This window comes from Carlito syrichta, unplaced genomic scaffold (assembly GCF_000164805.1).
Source record: "Carlito syrichta isolate Samal-C Ts95f unplaced genomic scaffold, Tarsius_syrichta-2.0.1 Scaffold302426, whole genome shotgun sequence".
NCBI classification, from domain to species: Eukaryota; Metazoa; Chordata; class Mammalia; order Primates; family Tarsiidae; genus Carlito; species Carlito syrichta.
In genome coordinates this window covers 185377-208078 of record NW_007246522.1, presented here as the reverse complement: position 1 = coordinate 208078, position 22702 = coordinate 185377, and the positions used below count along the sequence as shown (strand labels likewise).

General features: G+C 42.0%; 1 protein-coding gene across 1 annotated transcript in view; it reads right to left on the bottom strand.

The window, feature by feature from the left end:
• SLC7A9 (solute carrier family 7 member 9) overlaps positions 1-22702 on the bottom strand; it is a 40376-nt gene that overhangs the window by 3047 nt on the left and 14627 nt on the right. The window contains exons 7-8 of the mRNA XM_008056636.1: positions 10435-10531; positions 9303-9452 (exon numbers count right to left, since the gene is read on the bottom strand). Of these exons, the coding sequence (XP_008054827.1) occupies positions 9303-9452; positions 10435-10531 (247 nt within the window). The remainder of the gene's footprint in view (positions 1-9302; positions 9453-10434; positions 10532-22702) is intronic.

The following is a 22702-nucleotide window of genomic DNA, read 5'->3' as shown; positions in this document are numbered from 1 at the left end:
TTTCCCGCTTTGGAACTGCTTGTAGTCAGTCGGCTGTGGGCTCCGGGCAAAGCGGCCAATTCCGTCCCACACTGGGAGCTAAACAGGCCAGAGCTTGAAATGGTCTTAGCATCTCTGTGCCCTGATGACAGCTGCCTTGGCTCCATCAGGGGTCATGCGATAGTAATTCTCTAATTCTGTCATTCCTCCTGGACTTAATTGTCTGAAGTTCTAGAGTGAAGAATTTTATCAACTGTCTGACTATTCTAAATTGAAGTTTGTATGGAAGAGGCCGGGGAGATGCTTGATGCTTTGAATTTCTTCGCTTTCAGCATGATAAGGTCGGCCCTCGAGACCTCCGAAGGTGACTCCCACTCACGGATGCTTACACATGTGGTGAGTTTCAATCCCTGGTAGCCGTTCTTCACGATGTTCAGCATGTCCTGTCAGTGGCCACCTAGAGCACCTGCAGACTGGCTTCGGGCCCTGACGATATGATCCCAGTGCTCTTGAAAGCTTGTCGTCTCTCTGGCATGGCAGGCTGTGCCAGGCCCAGATTCATCTAACATCTCTCCAAGGGACTTGGCTTCCTTTTAACAGGAAATGGCATTTAAAGGCCATAATCCAGGTGATTGCAGTACTCATTGTTCTTTTACAAGGACAAAGATAAAGCATTTTTTTCAAGAAGGGAAAAAATTTCATGAATTCATGCTAAGTTTTCCAATTCAAAGGTAAGATTGCATGGCTGTTTTCTTCCTTTGCTTTAAACTTGTATCTTTTTGTTTATGCTTCTGAAGATCTTGTTTCCTAATGACTTTAACATAATTGCTTACTTGCTTTTTATCCTATGGTAAATTTCAAAATAACCATACCAGTACTAGAATTATTATAGTAGTGTGACATTTAACACTTTTTTTGCAGTTCTTTCTAACCATAGAAGGAAGTTCTTTTTTTTTTTTTTTTTTTTTTAATTTTAAAGATGTGGGGTACAATTCAGGGTTAGATATACAAATGTTCATTATGCAGGTACCTTTGTTGATGAGGTATGCCCCTCCTTCCCCTGGGAGTTTCCCTCAACTGCCAATCCCACCCCCACCCCATCCCCGGCAGTTTCCCACTACTGCCAATAGAAGGGAGTTCTTTCTAAACCACAAGGGAGGTTCATTCAAAATACTCTGCTTAGTTCTAAAAACTATTTTCTCTGTGCAGTTCTGTCACCTACTTGCTTTAGAGTAAGGTTTCTTTATCTCCATTTGTTTTTCATTTGTTAATTTTAATTTTTAATATAATTTTTAACTTCATTTTGCCTTGCTCTCATTTCTTTTTGAGAATGAACACACACATATGCACAAACACACATCCACATGTTCATCCTCCCCTCCTCTTACATAAAAGCAATTTACTTAATAGACAGTTTTATATCTGTTTTCCTTTAACATATTCCAGAGATAGTGCCATACAAAATATACAAAAGCATTAATCATCCATTTTTTTTTTTTTAAGTTAGAGTCTCACTCTGTCGCCCAGACTGGAGTGCAGTGGCCGCTCCCGGCCACCGCAGCCTCGACCCGCTGGGCTCTGGCTATCCTGCCACCTCAGCCTTCCAAGTAGCTGGAACTACAGGCGCATGCTACCACACCCGGCTAATTTTTTAATTTATTGTCGAGATGAGGTCTTGCCAAGTTGCCCAGGCGGGTTTCGAACCCGCGGGCTCAGGCAGTTCACTCACCTCAGTCATCATCCATTTTTTAACTGCTGCAAACTACTCTAGTTTGGATGTACAACATAGTTCATTCAGCCAATCTCCTATTCATTGATGTTTGAGTTGTGTAATTTTGCTGTTACAATTAATGCTGCAATAAATAACATGTATATTTTATATTTTTGCAGTTTAGTTTTAAGGTAGATTACCTCAAAATGGGATGGCTCAAAATGGGGTGTTAAAGAGTTCATGCGCATATAATTTTGCTAGATTTTGCCAAATTTCCCTCACAATAGCTATACTGTTTGCATTCCATTAACAATGTAGAAGACAACTTCCCTTCAGCCTCACCCGAGGAGTGTGTGGTCAAACTTTTGGATTTCTGCCCATCCGATACACAAGAAATGGTCTCTCATTGCAATCTAGGTATTCATTCTCTTATTAGGAGCAAAGTTAGGCTTGCTGGGGGTGGGGGGCTGTTTTCATTTTTAAGTGTCATTGCATTGTCCCTTTGAACTGGCTTTAAATCCTTTGTTTTTCTTTCAAGTGTTGACATTTCCCATCTCAATTTTTAGAAACTCTTTTTAGTAAGGATATTACCCTTTTTTGTGATATTACTTGCAAATATTTTCCCCCTTATGTTATATATGTACCAACTCTCTTTTTAAAAAGGTAGACATTTTTATTAGGTTATGTTTATCTTTTTTTTTTTTTTGAGTTGGAGTCTCACTTGTCGCCCAGACTGGAGTGCAGTGGCCCCTCCCGGCCACCGCAGCCTCGACCTGCTGGGCTCCGGCGATCCTTCCGCCTCAGCCTTCCAAGTAGCTGGAACTACAGGCATACGCTACCATGCCCGGCTAATTTTTTTGCTTTATTGTAGAGATGAGGTCTCGCCTGCCCAGGCGGGTCTCAAACCCACGGGCTCAGGCAATCCACTCACCTCAGCCTCCCAAAGGCACGGGATCACAGGCTGAGCCGCCGAGCCCGGCGGTATATTTATCATTTTTATCCCTTATTACTTCTGGATTTTGAATAGGAAAGTGTTCCCTATTCTTGGATTTACAGATCAATTTATGAGTTTTTAATACATCAGTGACATAATTTTTTTTAAGCAGGATTTATTGAGAGGACAGAAAATTCCCACAGTGGGAGGGGACCCGGGGGGGGGTTGCCCAGCAACGTAATATTTAAATTTTAGAACCTTTATATTTTAATAACACTCTCCTTTTTTAGTTTTTTCCAGGATATTCTTGATTGTTTATTCTTCATTATGAGCTTTTTAATTAACTTGTGTAACTCCAGAAAAAAAATTAAATGGTATTTTTATTGCGATTATATTAAATGTCTAACTTTTGGAACATTGACATCTTTATGATGTTGCGTTTTTCCTATCCAGGAATATGTGTCAGTTTCCATTTGTTCAAGTTTACCTTGTATGTCTTTCAGGAGTTGTTTTGTTTTGTTTGAGTTGTCTGTCTGTCACCTAGGCTGGAGTGCAGTGGCACAATCACAGTTACTGCAACCTTGGCTTAGTGGGCTCAGGTGATTCTTCCATCTTAGCCTTCCACATAGCTGGGACTAAAGGCGTGTGCTGCCATACCCAGCTAATTTTTTTGAGGTCTTGCCATGTTGCCCAGGCTGGTCTTGAACTTCTGGGTTCAGACCATCTTCTTGCTTCAGCCTCCCAAAACGCTGGATTACAGAAGTGATCCACCACATCCAGCCTAAGGAGTATCTTATAGTCTTCCAACCTAGAGGTCTAACATCTTGTTAAGTTTGTGGGTAGAGTGTTATTTGTGGTTTTGCTTTATTTGGGGGAATGAGGCTTTCTCTTTCGTTTTCTTTTTACTGGGTATCATTTGTATAAAGTGTGTTAATTTTATGTCTTACTACTTTGCTATATTTTCTTGTAGCTTTTTCTTTGATCCTTTGAGTCTTTCAAATATGCAATTATATTATCTTTAAAAGGAGAAAGCTTTAGAGATTTTAAGAAGTCTTCTTATTCTTATATTTCAAATTGCTTTCTTCTAATTGTCTTGCTCATATCTTTAAAACAATGTTAAATGATAGTAGCAATAGAAGGCATTCTTTTTCCTAATTTTAGTAAGAGCCTCTCTCCTCCTACCTTATCAAATAAAATTACTTTTTGCCTTGGGTGTATGTGTGCACATATGGGTTGATATAGCATGTTAAGAAATAACTATAGGCCATGGCTCAAGCCTATAATCCCAGCACTTTGGGAGACCTAGGTGAGGGGATTGCCTGAGCCCACGGGTTTAAGAACAGCCTGGGCAACTTGGCAAGACCTCACCTCTACAGTAAATCAAGAGATTAGCCAGGCATGGTAGTGCGCACCTGTAGTTCCGGCTACTTGGAAGGCTGAAGCGGAAGGATCACCTGAGCCTAGCAGGTAGCTGCTTGGGTGGCTGTGAGCATGGAGTGAGACTCCACCTCAAAAAAAAAAGAAATAGCATGGTAAGACCTCATCTCTACAATAAATCAAAAAATTAGCCGGGCATGGTGGCATGTGCCTGTAGTTCCAGCTACTTAGAAGGCTGAGGCGGAAGGATCACCTGAGACAGCAGGTCGACGCTGCAGTGGCCAGGAGTGTGCCACTGCCCTCCAGCCCAGGTGACAGAATGAGACTCCAACTCCAAAAAAAAAAAGAAAAAGAAATAGCTATAAATTCCTATTTGCGTTTTTATCATTACTGTGTGTTGAATTTTATCTGTGGTTTTGTCTTGTTTTGTTTTTGTATCTATGGAGGTGATGCAGATTTTTTCACCCATAGGAGTATTAATGTGATGAATTATATTCATCCATGAATTAAACTTTTGATTAATGGATTTTCTAATCTTCAGCCACATTTGCATGGACTGGACTTAGTCATACTATGTTATCTTTTTGATGTAACTGGATTCTGTTTGTTAATATTTTAAGATTTTTATATCAGTATTCCTAAGTGAGATTGTTCATTAATTTTTCCTTTTTTATGCTATCTTTATAAGGTTTGTTATCAATGTTATAGTCTAAAAATAATTTGAAAATTAATAAAACAACTCATAGCTAATCTAAGAAAAAGGAGAAAGCACAAACACAGAAAAAATTGAAAATGGAGAATAATCCCAAAATATAATATTTTTTTAATCATTAGACTATTTTATACAACACTATACAAATTTTTTTTTCACAAGTAAATTTGAGCACCTAGACTAAATGGACAATTTTCTAGGAAATATAATTTACTAAAACTGACCTTAGCAGAATTGGAATCACTGGGAAATTCTAAAAATCAGATAATTCCAGTATTGCTTAATTTATTCCAAAGCATTGAAAAAGAAGGAAAACTTTCCAAAAGTTACCTTGATTGCTTATCATTCACTAGTTCATTCATTTCTGTTTTTTTATCTTCTAACACCATAAGTTATTTTATGTTTATTACTTCTACTCTCTCTTGGCTTTCTTTGTTCTTTCTGTTGCTTTTTTAATTGCCTATGTAATTTGTTTTCATTTTTATGGATATATTTAATGCAATGAAACTTCCTCAAAACACTATTTAAGCTGTGTCCTCTTTAATGCTATTTTTAGGAGTTTATATACTTTTCTGTCCTATTTCCTCTTGGACCCCCAAATTTTATTTTTTTCTTTTGTTAATTTCCTGTTTTGTTTCATGACAGACTGAAGTTGTCGTTGGTATTATCTCTAATTTTTGTTGAAATATCAAAGTTTGCTTTGTGGCATTTTAAAGGTTGTTGGTTTTCACACATGTTCCATATGCACTTTTAAAAAGTGTCTGTATTTGCTATTGTTGGGATTCAGAGCTTGATGTAAATCTCTAAGATCTATCTTGTTGGTTTTTTAGCTCTTTGATCACTTTGATCAGTGATATGTCTGCATTTGTCTTGGTCTGAAGTAAGAGTTTTCAAGTCACCTATTTAAATTAATGTGTTCGTTTCTCCTTTTATTTCTGTAGCTTCTGCTTTGTAAAGATGGTTGCTGTGCAGTTTGGTGAATCGATTTTCATAACTATTATCTCTTCATTGTGAATTGCATCCTTTAGCATAACAGTTAGTCTCCTTTGTCCTAAGTAGTGATTTCTTTGTATTCATTTGCCTGATATTTCTTTGCCTGTCCTTTTTTTTTTAATTTTTCACAGCTTTGAAGACCTGCCTGAAAAATCTTTTTCTTTTAATGGCTGATTTAAGCCAATTTAAATGGAATAAACCAATTTATTCATATAATTGATAATTTTGGTCTCTACTCTTCCATTCTCTCATGTTGTCTTATGATATATTTCTGCAGTCTTCTGCCCTTGAAGAATGACATTCTATGGGAAAACGCTTCCTAGTTTCCTTATTTTCAGTGGAAAGAATTATCATGTATCATACGAAACTTCAAATGTAACTAAAGCACGGTAAATGCATATATATACAGGCCAGGTGCAGTGGCTCCCACCTGTAATCCCAGCACTTTGGGAGGTGGAGGCAAGAGGATGGCCTGAGCCCAGGGGTTCGAGACCAAGCTGGGCAACTTGGTGAGACCCAGTCTCTACAATAAGTCAAAAACTTAGCCAGGCGTGGCGGCACGTGCCTGTAGCCCCAGCTACTTGAAAGGCTGAGGCAGAAGGAATACCTCAGCCCAGCAGGTCGAGGCTGTGGTGGCTATGAGTATGCCAACTCAAAAAAAAGCACAGATAATGCATATATATAAACAGCATATTACATGACACATGTTACCTTAGAGAATAAGCTGCTTAAAAAATCATTTTCTGGTGACCACTTAATATGGTTGTTAACAAACAGTTGCCTTAATGCAATGACATGGCCTCCCAGCATGTAAGACATGCATGACTCACTTCTCAATATGCATCCGTATGATTCTGACATGGGCTGGATTGGAATGCAACTTGAAACCTTTATCACACGTGTTTTGTTAAAAATTTGTGCTCCATTTTGAGGATTTAAATGCTAATTTTCCATATAAATATAAGCTGGAACTGAGAGTATTAAGAGATTAATAGATTCTATAGAGTTTTAGGGTATTAAAAACTAATAAGCAAAAAATAGCAACAACAAAAAATAATAAGCATTCTGCCAAGAAAACATTAACTGGGAAGACATTCTGAAGGGTATCCCCATGCCCGTCTTCAGCTACACGTCCTTTACACAATGGTCTGTTTTTCCCTCCTCTTTTTTTTAAGTTTTTTTTTTTTTTTTACAAGGCAATACTACCCAATTCCTCCTTTTTAAAAAAATGTATCTTTTGATAGGTATGAAATATATGTTTTTGTTCTGAGTTACAATATCATAACTATTGTAACTAAAATATTATAACTAATAATATTTTTAAAAGCGACTAAGGGTATGACATTATTATATAAGGGTATTATGTTATTATATAAGGATGTAATACCTTTAGTCCCTTCTTTTCTTAGATGTTGTCTATAATACCCTTAGTCTCTTCTTTTCTTAGATATTGTCTATTCCTAGGCAATAATGAAATTGGCTAGGAATGCTCTCCCCACCACGCCCAGCATCTAATTTGCAGTAGTATCCTTTCCCTAATTGGCATATACTTTCCATATGCTTTCTCTTTCCATTTTTGTTGTATTATATTGCCAGTGCATACATATACTGACCTTCCATCACCTGTTATCTTTCATAATTTAATCTTAGTTCTGTAGTTAAGTATATTCACTTTTGCCGATGACTTTTTGGTTTCAGAAGCCCATTCTTGAAGTAATTTCTCAGGAAAGTCTCATGTAATATGATATGCCTTGAGTTCTTTCATGCTGATAACTGTTGACTTGAATCTTCAGGGTCAGTTTGGCCATAAAATATTTGGCCTACATTTTCCTTCTTTGAATATCTTATGTATGTTGTTCCACTGTCTTACAGCGTGCAGTTGGTGGTGAAAAGTCTGATGCCAGAATTATTTTTTGTTCTTTATAAGTGAGTAGGGAGCCGGGCTCGGTGGCTCAGCCTGTAATCCCGCACTTTGGGAGGCTGAAGTGAGTGGACTGCCTGAGCCCTTGGTTCGAGACCCGCCTGGGCAACTTGGCGAGACCTCATCTCTACAATAAATAAAAAATCAGCCGGGTGTGGTAGCGCACGCCTGTAGTTCTAGCTACTCGGAAGGCTGAGGCGGAAGGATCGCCGGAGCCCAGCAGGTCGAGGCTGCGGTGGCCGAGAGCGGCCACTGCCCTCCAGTCTGGGCGACAGAGTGAGGCTCCAACTCAAAAAAGAATAAGTGAGTAGGGGGTGGGGTGGGCACAAGAATAAGGGAGTGGAGCAAAAGTGGTTTCTCTTCCCAGCACTTGTGATTTTTGCTGTTGTCTTCGATGTTTCTCTGTCCTTCTGGAAAGGAGATTGTGTGGGGAATTTCGGGGTCCTCGGCTGTGGCCAGTGGGTCCTTGCAGGGCTTGCTCCTCCACTTTCTGGGGGCCTTCAGCTCCTCCAACTGAGAATCCCACTCAGATTGGGTCCTGTTCTGGGGGCGGTTGGGGCCTGAGGCCAGGGGGGCTTCCACTCAGAGTCTGGAGTTGGTGGCAATGCCTCATTTCCTCCCTTTGTGTTGAAGATGTTGGCTGCAGAAGATTTTCCCTTTGCCATTCTAGTGGCTCTGCCTATTTTCATGGGGGATTTTGTGTGGCTTGAAGTCCATGCCACTACCGCGATTTTGCCTGCCTGATGACCTGACTGAAGTGGAGCTGCCAAACTGCAGATGGGCTGCTCCACGTCTCAGATGACTCCAGAGACTTGGTGGAATCAAGATACAGGGCCAGAAAGACCTTCGGACGGAGGTCCCAGACAAAATCCTAAAGCTAAAGACATGATCCTTATTCTTGTCCTGGTTATTTAAGCCTGCAGTTTGCCTAGCCTTTTGTGATATATATATTATTTGATAGGAATGTGGGGTACAGCTGAGGATTAACTACAGAAGTAGGCTGCATGCAGGTGAGGTTTGGGCTTCTAACTGGCCCTCACTGCCTCAGGTAGTGGACCAGGTATACTTTGTGTTGTCACGTGCTCCCTGCCCTCCTCCCTCCCTTCCCAAGCAGTGTCCAGTGACTGCCAATCCCTCACTTGTGCTAATGTGACTAATTTTCAGGGCCCACTTATGAATGAGAATATGTGATATTCAGATCTTTGTTTCTGTCCTAACCTTTTCTTACGTCTGTTATCAAGAGAACTAGTTAGCACAGTTTTGTGTTTTTTTAAACAAAGCCTCTGACATAAGAAAACAAAATAAATGCTACTTCCTCCTCATTGGTATATAGTCCCACCCTGGCCATGCAGGGAGTGAGAAGGGAGCCCAAAACAGGTTGCAAGTGTGGACTACTAGTGGTTGCAAGCACAGGAATGGGTTGCATGCACTGGTCTGGGGCCAGAGTTCAGAAGTCCCCATCAATCTATGAAAAGGATATGTGAGAGAGATGCCAGACTGTTAGGACTGGATCTCTTGCCAGTTCTGTAAACCCCACTCTAAAATACAATGTTCAGGACAAGAGTAGAGTCAGAATGGAAATAAAATGCATGCCCCGAATATGTGAAATAGTTACTTCTATCTAATTCATATTTAAAGAACCAAAGCATTTGTGACTCTGGGGCTCTCAACTTACCTTGATAGGCCTTTCCAGTTCCTTCCTTGTAAACCTCATCACAATGAGTCCTAGGATTGTCAGGCCATAAAACAGCCATGCGGCAAAGCTGAAATAATTGACTAATGAGTTTATGTCACCAGGGATGATGTAAATGATCGCTATGATGCCCTGTTAGAAAGAAGAATGAATTCTTAGGCCAGTAGCAAACAGACACATTGTCCTTACTTCACAGAAGACTGAAACAGCAGCTTTTCTTGTGAAGAAGCACCTGAGCATCAAGAAACTTCCCATGCATCCTGTTACAGTTGAGGTGAAACCTAACTTTGGCTGTGACAGCTGTTTCCTCTTTGCAGCCTGACAGAAAAGACTTGAGAAATGTTTGAATCTTTTAAGCTGTGGTTTTACTCAAGAAAAAACCAGAATATGTGTGTGTATTATACCAGCTTCAGAATTATGAACTTTCTTTCACAGGCAAGGGCCCCGACTATGAAACACAGTTTTGACCTTGACCTGCGTGAGTTGCATGGCCCTGGGCCGGCATTTCCACTCTCTGAGTCTGTCTCCTTGTCTTCAGAGTGAGCAGACTCATAGACAGCAGTGGCTCTCATCTGAGGCTGGCAGGTGCAGCCTGGCCCTGAGGCTAAGAATGTGGATGTTCTCTCGATGCCCAGAACAGTTGCACCCGAGCAAAGACTGTCCGCCACTGAGACACTCCAGTTAGAAGATGTCAAAGGGCATTCACTGCACAAAGGTTCCATGACTTCTCAATCATTAAGAGCATGATGAGAGGTTGTCAGAAACCACTTGGTAAAATGCCCTCTTCTCCTTCCACGTAAGCTAGTGGGCTTTTATATAGTTTTCTACCAGGGACCCAGAACAGACAGTGATACACACATGTAAGACACACAGAGGGCGCAAACTTGGAAGATTCAAATGTGTCTTTTGTGGATACATTCAGAAAAAGGAGAAGTTGGGTGAACTGATTTAACTGTCTTGGGATTTTTTTATGTACTTGTTTCACGTCAAGGAATGAGGGAATCTGGGTCATTTGAAAACCACTGGCCTCAGCAATACAGGTCCACTTAGCCATGCAAATGGAGGGGCCTTCCACCTTGAAGGTAGGTGTTGCCATGGCAGTGTTCATACTCACGTGAAAGATGATGGCAGGGGCTGGAGTCAGGCGCTTGACGCTAATGTAAGAGAGCACTTTGAGCATGTGGCCTTCCCGGCCTGCAACGTAAATGAGTCTGAAAAAACAGTGATAGGGGAGTCGGTTGACCAGCGTGCCAGTTGCTCCACCACCGCCGAGAAAATGTGTCCTGAGTTTCACTAACGAGTCACAGAGAATGACACTGAGCGGTGACCTGGTCTTCAGGCAGGAGTTTGTCCTCTGAAGAGGAGTGAGTTTTGACGTGAGGCGGTTAATTGAGTCTGACAGGAATGCACCCTGGTACAGGGAGTCACCAGAGCAGAGAGAGATGGTCTGGGGAGGCCCTCTTGGGGAAGATACCTGCTCTGAACCCTAGGTGTTATGCAAGAAACGCTTGTAAAAACGAGTCCAAGGCCTGTGGACCCCAGTGCCTCAAGTTCTGGAAGGCTGCTACAGACATGCCTTGCACTTCCAAGATCCAATCACACAGAATTCTGCATTTTAGAAAACAGGCAGATTGGTCAGGCACAGTGGCTCATGCCTATGATCCCAACACTTTGGGAGGCTGAGGTGGGAGGATTGCCTGAGTCCAGGAGTTCAAGACCAGCCTGGACAACATGATGAGACCTCATCTCTACAATTAAAAAGAAAAAAAAATTAGCCCAGTGTGGTGGTGCGTGCCTATAGTTCCCGCTACTTGGAAGGCTGAGGCAAAAGGATCACCTGAATCCAGCAGGTTGAGGCTGCAGTGGCCATGAGTGTGCCACTGCACTCCAACCTAGGTGACAGTGAGACTTTGACTCAGAAAAAAAAAAAATCAGACAAGGGTGAATCAGCAGATGTGAACTAGTAGCTTAGTAACCCCCAACCCCACCCAAGAACACCTAAAAACGCAAGAATCTGAAAGACTAGGTTTAAAGCATTAAAGCAGGGAGGCTGAGGTGAGTGGATTGCCTGAGCCCGCGGGTTCGAGACCCACCTGGGCAGCGAGACCTCATCTCTACAATAAATCAAAAAATCAGCCGGGCGTGGTAGCGCGTGCCTGTAATTCCGGCTACTCGGAAGGCTGAGGCGGAAGGATCGCCGGAGCCCAGCAGGTCGAGGCTGCGGTGGCCGGGAGCGGCCACTGCACTCCAGTCTGGGCGACAGAGTGAGACTCCAACTCAATAAATAAATAAATAAATAAAGCATTAAAGCAGTGATCCTCAGCCTTTTTAGCATCAGGGACCGGTTTGTGGAAGATCATTTTTCCACAGCCTGTGGTGGGGTGTATGGTTTCAGGATGATTCAAATGTGTAACGTTCGTCGTGCACTTTATTCTTATCACGCTGTAATATGTCATGAACTAACCATACAACTCCCCATTTTAAAAAAAGGAGGCGCAGGTGGAAGTGGTAAATAGAATAATGGGCAGGCCGTGTGTGGACTGAAACAAATGTCAGATCCTGCTTGAAAGCCTGCCCCCAGATGCAGCTGTGCAATAGAAGTCCATCAACTCACTTGCTGGGTTTTGATCCAAGCCTGCAAGCAACTGATTCATTATGGTTTCTGTGCAGTCAAAGCCCACTGCTAGTGTCACTCTGTAGTTGTAGCTGCTCCCCAGTGCTGGCATCACCGCCCCAGCTCCCCCGCAGGTCATAGGGCCTTAGATTCTCAGAGGAAGCACGCAACCTAGACCCCTCACACTCGCAGCTCAAAGAACATGACGCCACCACTGATGGCGCAGGAGATCGGCTTAGGTGATCGTGCGCGTGGAAGGGAGCAGCTGTAAACACAGGCGAAGCTCTCGCCGGCTGCCCACATCCTGCTGTGTGGCCGGGTCCTAACGGCCACAGATCAGTGCCGGGCCATGGCCAGGGGCGGGAGAGCCCTGCACTGAAGAGAGAAAATAGTTTAACAGAATTTCTTTTCTTTTTCTGTTTTCTTTCATCTTTTTCAAACAATTGTTTTTTTGAATCAGAGTCTCTGTGTGGCCCAGGCTGGAGTGCGGTGGCATGATCAGAGCTCACTGTAACTTCTGCCTCAGCCTCCCAAGTAGCTGGGACTGCAGACATGTGCCACCATGCCTGGCCAAGATTGTTGTAAAAATTGTTACAGAGGCAAGGTGTCACTATGTTGCCTAGGCTGGTCTCTCACTCTTGGACTCAAGCAGTCTTTCCACCTCCGTCTCCCAAAGTACCGGGGCTATGAGCATAAGCCACTGTGCTCAGCCCTTTTAAAACATTTTAAAGTGACATAATTGTACATATTTATGAGGTGCATAGTTATGTGATACATATAATGTATTGTGATCAGATCAGGATAATTAGCATATCCATCATCTCAAACATGCCTCATGTCTTTGTGTTGGGAACATTCAATATCCCTTTCTAACTATTTGAGACTATATACTATGTTATTTTAACTATAGTTATCTCACAGTGCCAGAGAACACTGGCACTTACTCCTCCTCTCTAGCTATAACTTTGTATTCTTACCAAATTTCTCCTTGTCTCCACCTTCCCCCTACCCTTCCTAGCCTCTAGCATCCTCTGGCTAAAGAGAATTTATGGAAAAATGAAAAAGTTACCACAATTCAACTAGGTACGAGTGAAAAACATTGGAATCCAGATCTGAACATGAAACACAGAGAAATGGAGAATGTAGATGGGAAATTAAGAGAAGGGGGATGCTCAGATACGAGTAGGGGAGGTCCAAAAAGCAGAGGTTCTTTGCAAAACTGGAAAGCACTGTGAGCCTTCCAAATGGAACCCAGTTCTGCACAAGACAGAAACACCCAGATATAACCATGATCGTGGAAGACCAAAAAAATCAAGGTCGGGCACAATGGCACACGCTGGTAACCCCAGCACTTTGGGAGGCTGAGGCGAGAGGATCGCTTGAAGCCAAGAGTTAGAGATCAGCTTGGGCAACATAGAACATGTCTCTAATTTTTAAAAAGAAATTAAAAAGTCAAAAGGAAGATCTCGAGGGCTACTGAATTTATTTGTTTATCTATCTATTTATTTATAAGCAGGATTTATTGAGAGGACAGAAAAGCTCCCACAGTGGGAGGGGACTGGAGGGCGTTGCCCAAGGGCTACTGAATTTAAAAGATTAGTTCAGAGTTAGGACAATAAGAATAGCAGGCATATCATGATGAATAGTATTTTCAAATCATGAGGGAAACTGATTTTCAGATCGGAATTCTATGTAGCTTACTGGTACAAGACTACTGGTAAAATACATTTTCAGATAAACTGTGAGACAGTAATCTCCACTCTACATTGGAAACAACTCCAGTCTAGCAAAAAGAGAAAGTGAACTTAGAGGAAGTTGATTACAAGAAGCCGTGCTATGGAAAAGCAGTAAAGTATCTTTGTAGATAAGCATTGGATTTATTTGTTCTGTAACAGCAGCCTTTTTAGAAGGGTGAGTTTATAAATAAAGTATAGCTGATACACTAGACAATGGAAAGAGTACTATGAGTGGGACTCTTCCAGTAGAATACTCTAGTGAGTATTCACGTTCGATTTTAAGGGTAATCATTAAGAAAACAGATATATCGCTTCCACACCCGTAGAAGAAAAATGGGAATAAAGAATATTTGATTGATGTAACAACTCAGGATAAAAACTTTTTAAGCCAAGAAAATACAAAATATTGAGTTAGAAATTCAGCGATATCAGTAATCGCATTAAACGTAAACAAATTAAGTTTGCTAGAGATTCTCAGGATGGGTTTGCTAAAAGATACACAAGCCGAAGCCCAGTGACACTGAAATGTTGGATGGAGATGAAAGGGAGGAGACACACTGCCGAAAATAGCCTAAAGATAACTGATGCAGTAATATCGATATCAAAAGAGAATTTAAGGCTTTAAAAAGAGGAAGAAGCCGGGCTCGGTGGCTCAGCCTGTAATCCCGCGCCTTGGGAGGCTGAGGTGAGTGGATTGCCTGAGCCCGAGGGTTCGAGACCCGCCTGGGCAACTTGGCGAGACTTCATCTCTACAATAAATCAAAAAATCAGCCGGGCACGGTAGCACATGCCTGTAATTCTGGCTACTTGGAAGGCTGAGGCGGAAGGATCGCCGGAGCCCAGCAGGTCGAGGCTGCGGTGGCCGGGAGCAGCCACTGCCCTCTAGTCTGGGTGACAGATGAGACTCCAACTCAAAAAAAAAGCGTTTCTACTGAAAAAAGAACAGTCTACCAAGAAGATATTAAAAATAAATTTATGGGAGGCTGAGGCGAGAGGATTCCCTCAGTCCAGGGGCTCAAGACCAGCCCGGGCAACTTGAGACCTTGTCTCTACAATATATCAAAAAATTAGCCAGGCATGATAGCACATGCCTGTAGTTCCAGTTACTTGGAAGGCTGAGGAAGAAGGATCGCCTGAGCCCAGCAGGTCATCACTGGGGTGGCTGTGAACGTGCCACTGCATTCCAGCCTGGGTGACAGAGTGAGACTCTGACTCAAAAAAATAAAAATAGCCAGGCTTGGTGGCTCAGCCTGTAATCCCAGCACCTTGGGAGGCTTAGGCGAGTGGATTGCCTGAGCCCGTGGGTTCGAGACCAGTCCGGGCAACTTGACTAGACCTCATCCCTAGTAAATAAAAAAACTGGCCAGGCATGGTAGCTCGTGCTTGTAGTCCCAGCTACTCGGAAGGCTGAAACAGATTGCTGGAGCTCAGCAGGTTGACGCTGGGGTGGCCATGAGTGTGCCGCTGAACTCCAGGCTGGGCGACAGAGTGAGACTCCAACTCAAAATAAAGAAAAATAAAAAATAAGGATAAATGAATAAATAAATAAAAAACCAGGAGCCTTTGAAACACAAGACAAAAACTGGCAAATTCACTATTACAGTGGAAGACTAGAACAATGCAAGTTACAAGCTTGATGATATAAAAATCTAGAAGCAATTACAAAATACACATTATTTTCAAGACCATAGGAAACAAAAGTTTCAGTAAGCCACAAGGATGTTTTAAAACTTCTGGGAATTGATATTGTAAAGATCACATACTCTGAAGTGCAATAAAATTAGAAATCTGGAATACAAAAGCCATAAAGACTCATCTATTTAGAACTACATATTTGAACTTTGAAATGATATGAACTTGGTAATTGCTGGTAATAGTTCCCAGAACAAGGCAGTGAAACTGGGAGAATGGGAGTTGATAGAAGGAAAAGAGATTTGGACTCAAGATGAATGCTGGGAACTTTTAAAAGTGTGTTAGTTCTCCACAAATAAATTCCATGCAAGCAGGACTTTTAGAACTGGACAAAATTATTATAACTGCATCTTCTTGCTAAACAAGCAAGAAGTCTGATATAGGAGTGCTAGTCCTACCAGATTTTATGTTACTGAAGCTATAAAATGTTTTCTTAAGTATAATAATCGCACAAAAGAGGATTTACCAATGAAACAGAGTGAACCAAATACATATGAAAATGATAACGATGGCATGTACACCCAGAAGGAGAAAGAATGGATTATTCAATAAATGATACAGGTAAAGGTTTGGGGGGAAAATGAGATTTATGACTCACATCAAATATATTTCACACTGACCAAAAAATTAAAGTAAAATGCTAGAAGAAAGCAGAGTTAGGTCTTTATATAATCTTGAGGGAAGAAGGGTTGTCTGTGTGAAATAGAAAAACTCAGAAACTATTAAGGAAAAATTTAAGATCTGACTCCACAAAAATTATTGAACATAATTCAATATAGAACAAGTCCCTGGGGCAACCCCCAAGCTGCACATGTATGAAAGCAAACAAAACTAACTCAAAATGGATCACGTACTTAAATGAAGAATTAGACTATAAAACTTCTAGAAGAAAACAGGAGAAAACCTTTGTGAACTTGAGGTGGGCAAAAGTTCTTAGATACAGCATTAAAAACATGTCACTTAAAAGAAAAAAAGTTGATGAACTGGACTTTGCCAGTGTTACAACTTACATCAAAAATATCAGGCCGGGCTTGGTTGCTCAGCCTGTAATCCCAGCACTTTGGGAGGCCTAGGCAAGTGGATTGCCTGAGCCCAGGGGTTCAAGACCAGGCTGGGCAACATGGCAAGACCTTGTCTCTACAAAAAACCACAAAATTAGCCAGGCATGGGGGTGTGTAGTAGTCCCAGCAACTCAAAAGCCTAAGGTGGGAGGATCTGGAGGTCGAGGCTGTGCTGAGCCATGATTGTGTCACTATACTCTAGCCTGGGTGACAGAGTGAGACCCTAACTCGAAAGAGAGAGAGAAAACACAAGCCACAGACTGGGAGAAAATATGTAAGAAGCCGATTAGGACTTATATTCAAAATATATGAGGAAGTTTTACAGTTCTATCAGATGATTTAACAACCCAATTTTTAAAAATAAGCAAAAGATTTTAATAAATATTTAACTAAAGTAGATGTATAATTGACTAAAAAGCACATGAAAAGATGTTCAATATTAGTTGTAAGTGTAAATTGAAACTGCAACGACATACCAGTACCCACTAGAATGGCTACAATCGAAATGTCAACACCAGGTGTTGGAGAAGATACCGAAATGCAGGAACCCTCATGCGTTGCTTGTAGAAGCTAAAGTGGAACAACCACTTGGAAAACACTCTGGCAGATTCTTCAGAAGTTGAAAAGCCGCTCTATGGCCCGGCAATTCTGTTCCTAGGACTTTCCCCACAAGAAACGAAAACATAGGTCCACACAATGACATATACAGGAATGTTCACAGCAATGCTGTTTATAATAACCTAAACTGGAAATAACCCAAATGTTCATCCACAGGTGAAGGGACAAATTGCATATCCGTATAATGGAATGCAATTCGGCAATTAAAAGCAACAAACAAACATGCTACAACCTCGAAAACCTTATGCTAGACGGCCAACAAGAGGCAGCTACAGTGTTTCTCCTCTGGAGTAACCCAAGAAGGAGAGAGTTCCCTCAGCACTCAGAGAAGAACAGGACTCGCAGCATGCCCCATGACTTAGCAAAGGAGCAATAATAACCATATCGTGCAAAAGAGAGAAAAATCAACTGGCCCAGGATGGGACTAGCCAGATTCAAGCCTGGATCATGGCACAGGCCAGGAGCAGCCTCTGGACACAGTGGGGAAGGTGACTGAGAGAAGTTCAGGAATTGTGCGCTCCTGCCACAGACTTGGCCAGCACCCTTGAGGGAGAGCCTTGAGGGAGACTGCCTCTCTCACAGCCGCGCTCGACTGAAACCCACAAGGAGTGGTGTGAGGAAAACAAGCCCTGAGCAGCTCCAGGGCCATATCCCAACTCAACTCTCTCTGGTGGCTGCCTTCTAGCTGGCCTGGGAGTGAAGGATCCCCAAGGGCGAACGCCATGATGGCAGGCAGTACCTGGCTGGGGCGGGCTGCTGTGAGAACACCGGGGCTCAGAGGCAGCTGCACTTGGCATTCAGAAGGCAGACTGCCTGAGGCTAAGGCGGGGAGCTGGGTGGGACACCTCGCCCTAGCGACCTTTCACTCCCAAGGGAAACGCTTCGGCGACCCCGCTGCACATCAGCATGACCACAATGGCCAGGGACTCCCTCCCAATCCCAACTGGGGTAGCCAAGGGTGCACACGGGTGAGGAGGTTGAGCTCTTTTTCCTGCACCCTTTCCCTCCAGAGCTCAACACAGAGAATTTGGGTAATCCTCACAGGCCCACCCACTATCTCGATTGGCTGGACACTTCCTTGCGGAAACACACTCCAAGAAGAAATTCCACAACCACCATCCTAGCTGGCTGTCTCCCACAAGTGTCACCTGATGGGAGGTCAACAGCACAGCCCATCACATCTGGTGTAATATCTCGGCTTTGAGCAAGGTCTGATCCCAGACCCCAGCTAACACCACTGTCAAAGCCACTCCTGCCAAGATGCTGTGAGCCTGGGCAGATACCCAGCAGAGCGCCACCACAGTTGGCAATTGAAAAACTCTCACTACACCAAGGCTATATATAACCAAGAGAACCCTATGGTGCCTACGTCAACCCCCTGCCAACTTTAAGAAAGAGTAGTTTATAGCCGGGCTCGGTGGCTCAGCCTGTAATCCCACACCTTTGGGAGGCTGAGGTGAGTGGATTGCCTGAGCCCGCGGGTTCGTGACCCGCCTGGGCAACTTGGCGAGACCTCATCTCCACAATAAATCAAAAACTAGCCGGGCATGGTAGCGCACGCCTGTAATTCCGGCCACTCGGAAGGCTGAGGCGGAAGGATCGCCAGAGCCCAGCAGGTTGAGGCTGCGGTGGCCGGGAGCGGCCACTGCACTCCAGTCTGGGCGACAGAGTGAGACTCCAACTCAAAAAAAAAAAAAGAAAAAAAGTAGTTTATTCTAATGAGAAGGGACCAGAAAAATAATTCTGACAAGAAAAAACAGAGTTCTCCAACATGCCCAAAAGACCACACTAACTTTCAGCAGTGGACCCTAACCAAAATGAAATATTTGAAATTCCAGAGATAGAATTCAAAAGGTTGATTATAAAATTGCTCAGTGAGATTCAGGAGAAAGTTGATAAACAACATGAAAAAATTAAACTGGCCAGGCGTGGTGGCTCATGCCTGAAATACCAGCATTTTGGGTGGCCGAGGCGAGAGGATTGCCTGAGCCCAGGGGTTCCAGACCAGCCTGGGCAACTTGACAAGAACTTGTGCCTACAATAAATCAGAAACTTAGCTGGGGATGGTGGCATGTGTCTGTAGCTTCAGCTACTTGGAAGCTGATGAGGATCACATGAGCCAAGCAAGTCGAGGCTGCGGTAGCCATGAGTGTGCCACTGCACTCCAGCCTGGGCGACAGTGAGACTCTGGCTCAAAAAGAAAAAAAAAAAAACTATTCAGGATATATATGAAAAATTCTCCAAAGAAGAAGATATTTGCAAACTATACACCTGACAAAGGACTAATATCCAGAATCTACAAAGAACTCAAATAAGCAAGACCAAAGCAAACAACCCTTTAAAAAGTAGGCAAAGAACATGAACAGACATCTCTCAAAAGAAGATACACAAATGGCCAAAAAACATGAAGAATGCTCAACATCATTCAGCACCAAGGAAACGCACATTTAAACCCCAACGAGATGCCTGCCATCTTACACCAGTCAAAAAGCAATAGCTGCTGGTGTGGATGTGGAGAAAAGGGAACACTTATACACTGTTGATGGCAGCGTACATTAGCGCAACCTCTATGGGAAGTGGTGTGGAGACCACTCGAAGAACTAAAAGCAGATCTGCCGTTTGAGCCAGCAATCCCGCCACTAGCTATCTGCCCTAAGGAACAGAGGTCCTCATATAAAAAAGTCGCCTGTGCCCGCATGTTCACTACACCACAATTCACAATTGCAAAGATGTGGAATCAACCCAAATGTCCATCGACCCATCAGTGGATACTACACAATCCTAAAAAAGAATGAAATCCCATCCTTTGCAGCAATGTGGGTGGAGCTGGAGACCAGCATCCTAAGCGAACTGACTCAGAAATGAAACCAGACATCACATGTTCTCACCCATTGTGGGGGTGAATGACAAAGATGGAAATAATAGACATTGGGGACACCAATAAGTGGGGAGAGCGGAGGGGGTTCAGGGTTCAGAAACTACTTCTGGGGTACAATGTTCACTCCCTCGGGAATGGGCCACCTGAGACCCAATCCCCACCACTACACAATATGTCCATGTCACAAATACCTAGCCCCTGAACCTAAAATTAAAAAAAATCCTAAGAGATAGATACCTTTTTAAAAAAAACAAGCTGAAATGCTGGAAATGAAAGAATCACTTGGGGAAGTAAATGCAGTGGAAAGTTTTAACAGTAGACTAGAACAAGGAGAAGAAAGGGTCTCAGAACCTGAAGACAAGGCTTTGGAATTAACTCAATGAGACAACAATAAAGAAAAAGTAATCAAGAAAATAAAACAAGGTCTCCAGGAAATGTGGGATTATGTAAAACATCCAAACCTGTGAATCATAGGTTTTCCTGAGGAAGAAGAGAAAGCAACAGGTTTGAAAAGCCTTTTTGAGGGAATAATGGATGAAAACTTCCCTGACCTTGCCAGAAATTTAGAAAAAAGAAAAAAAAAAAAAAAAAGAGGTGCAGCTCACTGCTGCATTCATTTAATTTTACATAAACCATACTCTTTGAGGCTGAAGCAAATCTGACTGGTTTTCAATGTGAAAATAAAATATAAAAATGTTCTTGGAGTTATTTCTAAACAGAACTTGTCTCTAGTCCTAATGAGAAGGAGGAGGGGGAGGGAGAGGAAAAGGAGGAAGAAGAAGAGGAAGAGGAGGAGGAACAGAAGGAGGAGGATTATTATATTTTGTAACTCTCTTTTTTTTAATCTCGGCAAACACTGCAGCCACAAGCACCACTGGTGACTATCCTCAGGTTATATGGGAAAAAGGTTAAACATTCAGCTGTAAGAATCCCAACAAACCCCCAGAAGATTCATTACAAAATGGTGATCTCTAGGCCTATAATTATCAGGTTATACCAAGTTAATGTGAAGGAAAGAATTTTGAAAGCCATGAAACAAAGCATCAAATAATGTACAAAGGTAAACCTATCAGACTAACAGTAGATTTCTCAGAAGAAAACCTACAAATCAGAAGGTATTGGGGCCCCATATTCAATCTCCTCAAAATAACAGTCAGCCAAAGATTTGTATCCCACAACACTAAGCTTCAAAATGAAAAGTGAAGTCTTTCTCAAACAAGTAAACGTTGAGGGAATTTGTCACCACTAGACTGACTTTTCAAGAAATACTCAAAGGAGCTCTAAATACTGAAACAAAAGGTTGAAATACATCAGTAATAAAACACTGGAAATCATAAAGCTCACAGGGTTTATGGAACACCAACACAATAGAGAAAACAAATAAAGGAACCAGATAACAACCAGCACGATAAATGGAATAGTACCTTACATATCATTATTAACCCTAAACATAAATGGTCTCAATGCCCCGTGAAAAAGATAGAGACTTACAGAACGGATTAAAAAAAAAACACACACAATCCAAATATCTGCTGCCTTCAAGAGACCCACTTAACACACAAAGACTCCTATAGACTCAAGGAAAAGGGGTAGGAAAAAATATTCCATGCAAATGGGAATGAAAAACTAGCAGAATTAGCTATTCTCATATCAGCTAAGACAGACTTTAAGTTAACAACAGTAACCAAAGACAGAGATGGTTATTATATAATGATAAAAGGATCGATCTAATAAGAAGATATAACAATTTAAAATATATACACACCTAACACCAGAGCCCCTAGTTTTATAAAACAAATTCTATTAGACCAAAGAAGAGATAGACAGCAAAACAATAATAGTGGGAGACTTTCCTGACAGCAGTACGTAGATTATCAAGGCAGAAAGTCAAAAAAGAAACACTGGAGTTAAACTGGACCTTAGAGTAAAAGTAACTAACAGACATCTATAGAACATTCCACCTCCAAACTACAGAATATACATTTTTCTTAGCAGCACATGGAACATTCTCCAAGATAGACCATAAGATAGGCCAAAAATCAAGTCTCAATAAATTCAAAAAATAGAAATCATGTCAGGCACCTTATCAGGCCAGAGTGGAATAAAACTAGAAATTCACTCCAAGAATAACTTGCAAAACTAAACAAAAACATGGAAATTAAACAATCTGCTCTTGAATGATCCTTGGGTCAACAATGAAATAGAGACAGAAATTTTAAATTTCCTTGAAATGAATGACAACAATGAAACAGGTTATCAAAACCTCTGGGACACAGCCAAAGCTATGCTCAGAGGAAAATTTATAGCACTTAGGGCCTATATTAATAAGACTGAAAGATCACATATTGACAACTTAATGTCACAGCTCAATGACCTAGAAAAACACAAACAAACCAAACCCAAAGCTAGCAGAAGAAGAGACATAATGAAGATCAGAACAGAGCTAAGTGAAATTGGAATCCATAAAACATTACAAAGGATGAACGAAATAAAAAGTTGATTTTTTGAAAAATAAAATCAGTTGGCCACTAGCTAGATCAATTAAGAAACAGAGAAGATTCAGATTAGCTCAATAAGAAATGAAAATGGAAGCTAGGCTCAGTGGCTCAGCCTGTAATCCCATGCTTTGGGAGGCTGAGGTGAGTAGATTGCTTGAGCCTGCAGGTTCGGGCTGCGGGTTCTTGCCTGGGCAACTTGGTGAGACCTAATCTCTACAATAAATCAAAAAACTAGCCGGGCATGGTAGCACATGCCTGTAGTTCCAGCTATTTGGAAGGCTGAGG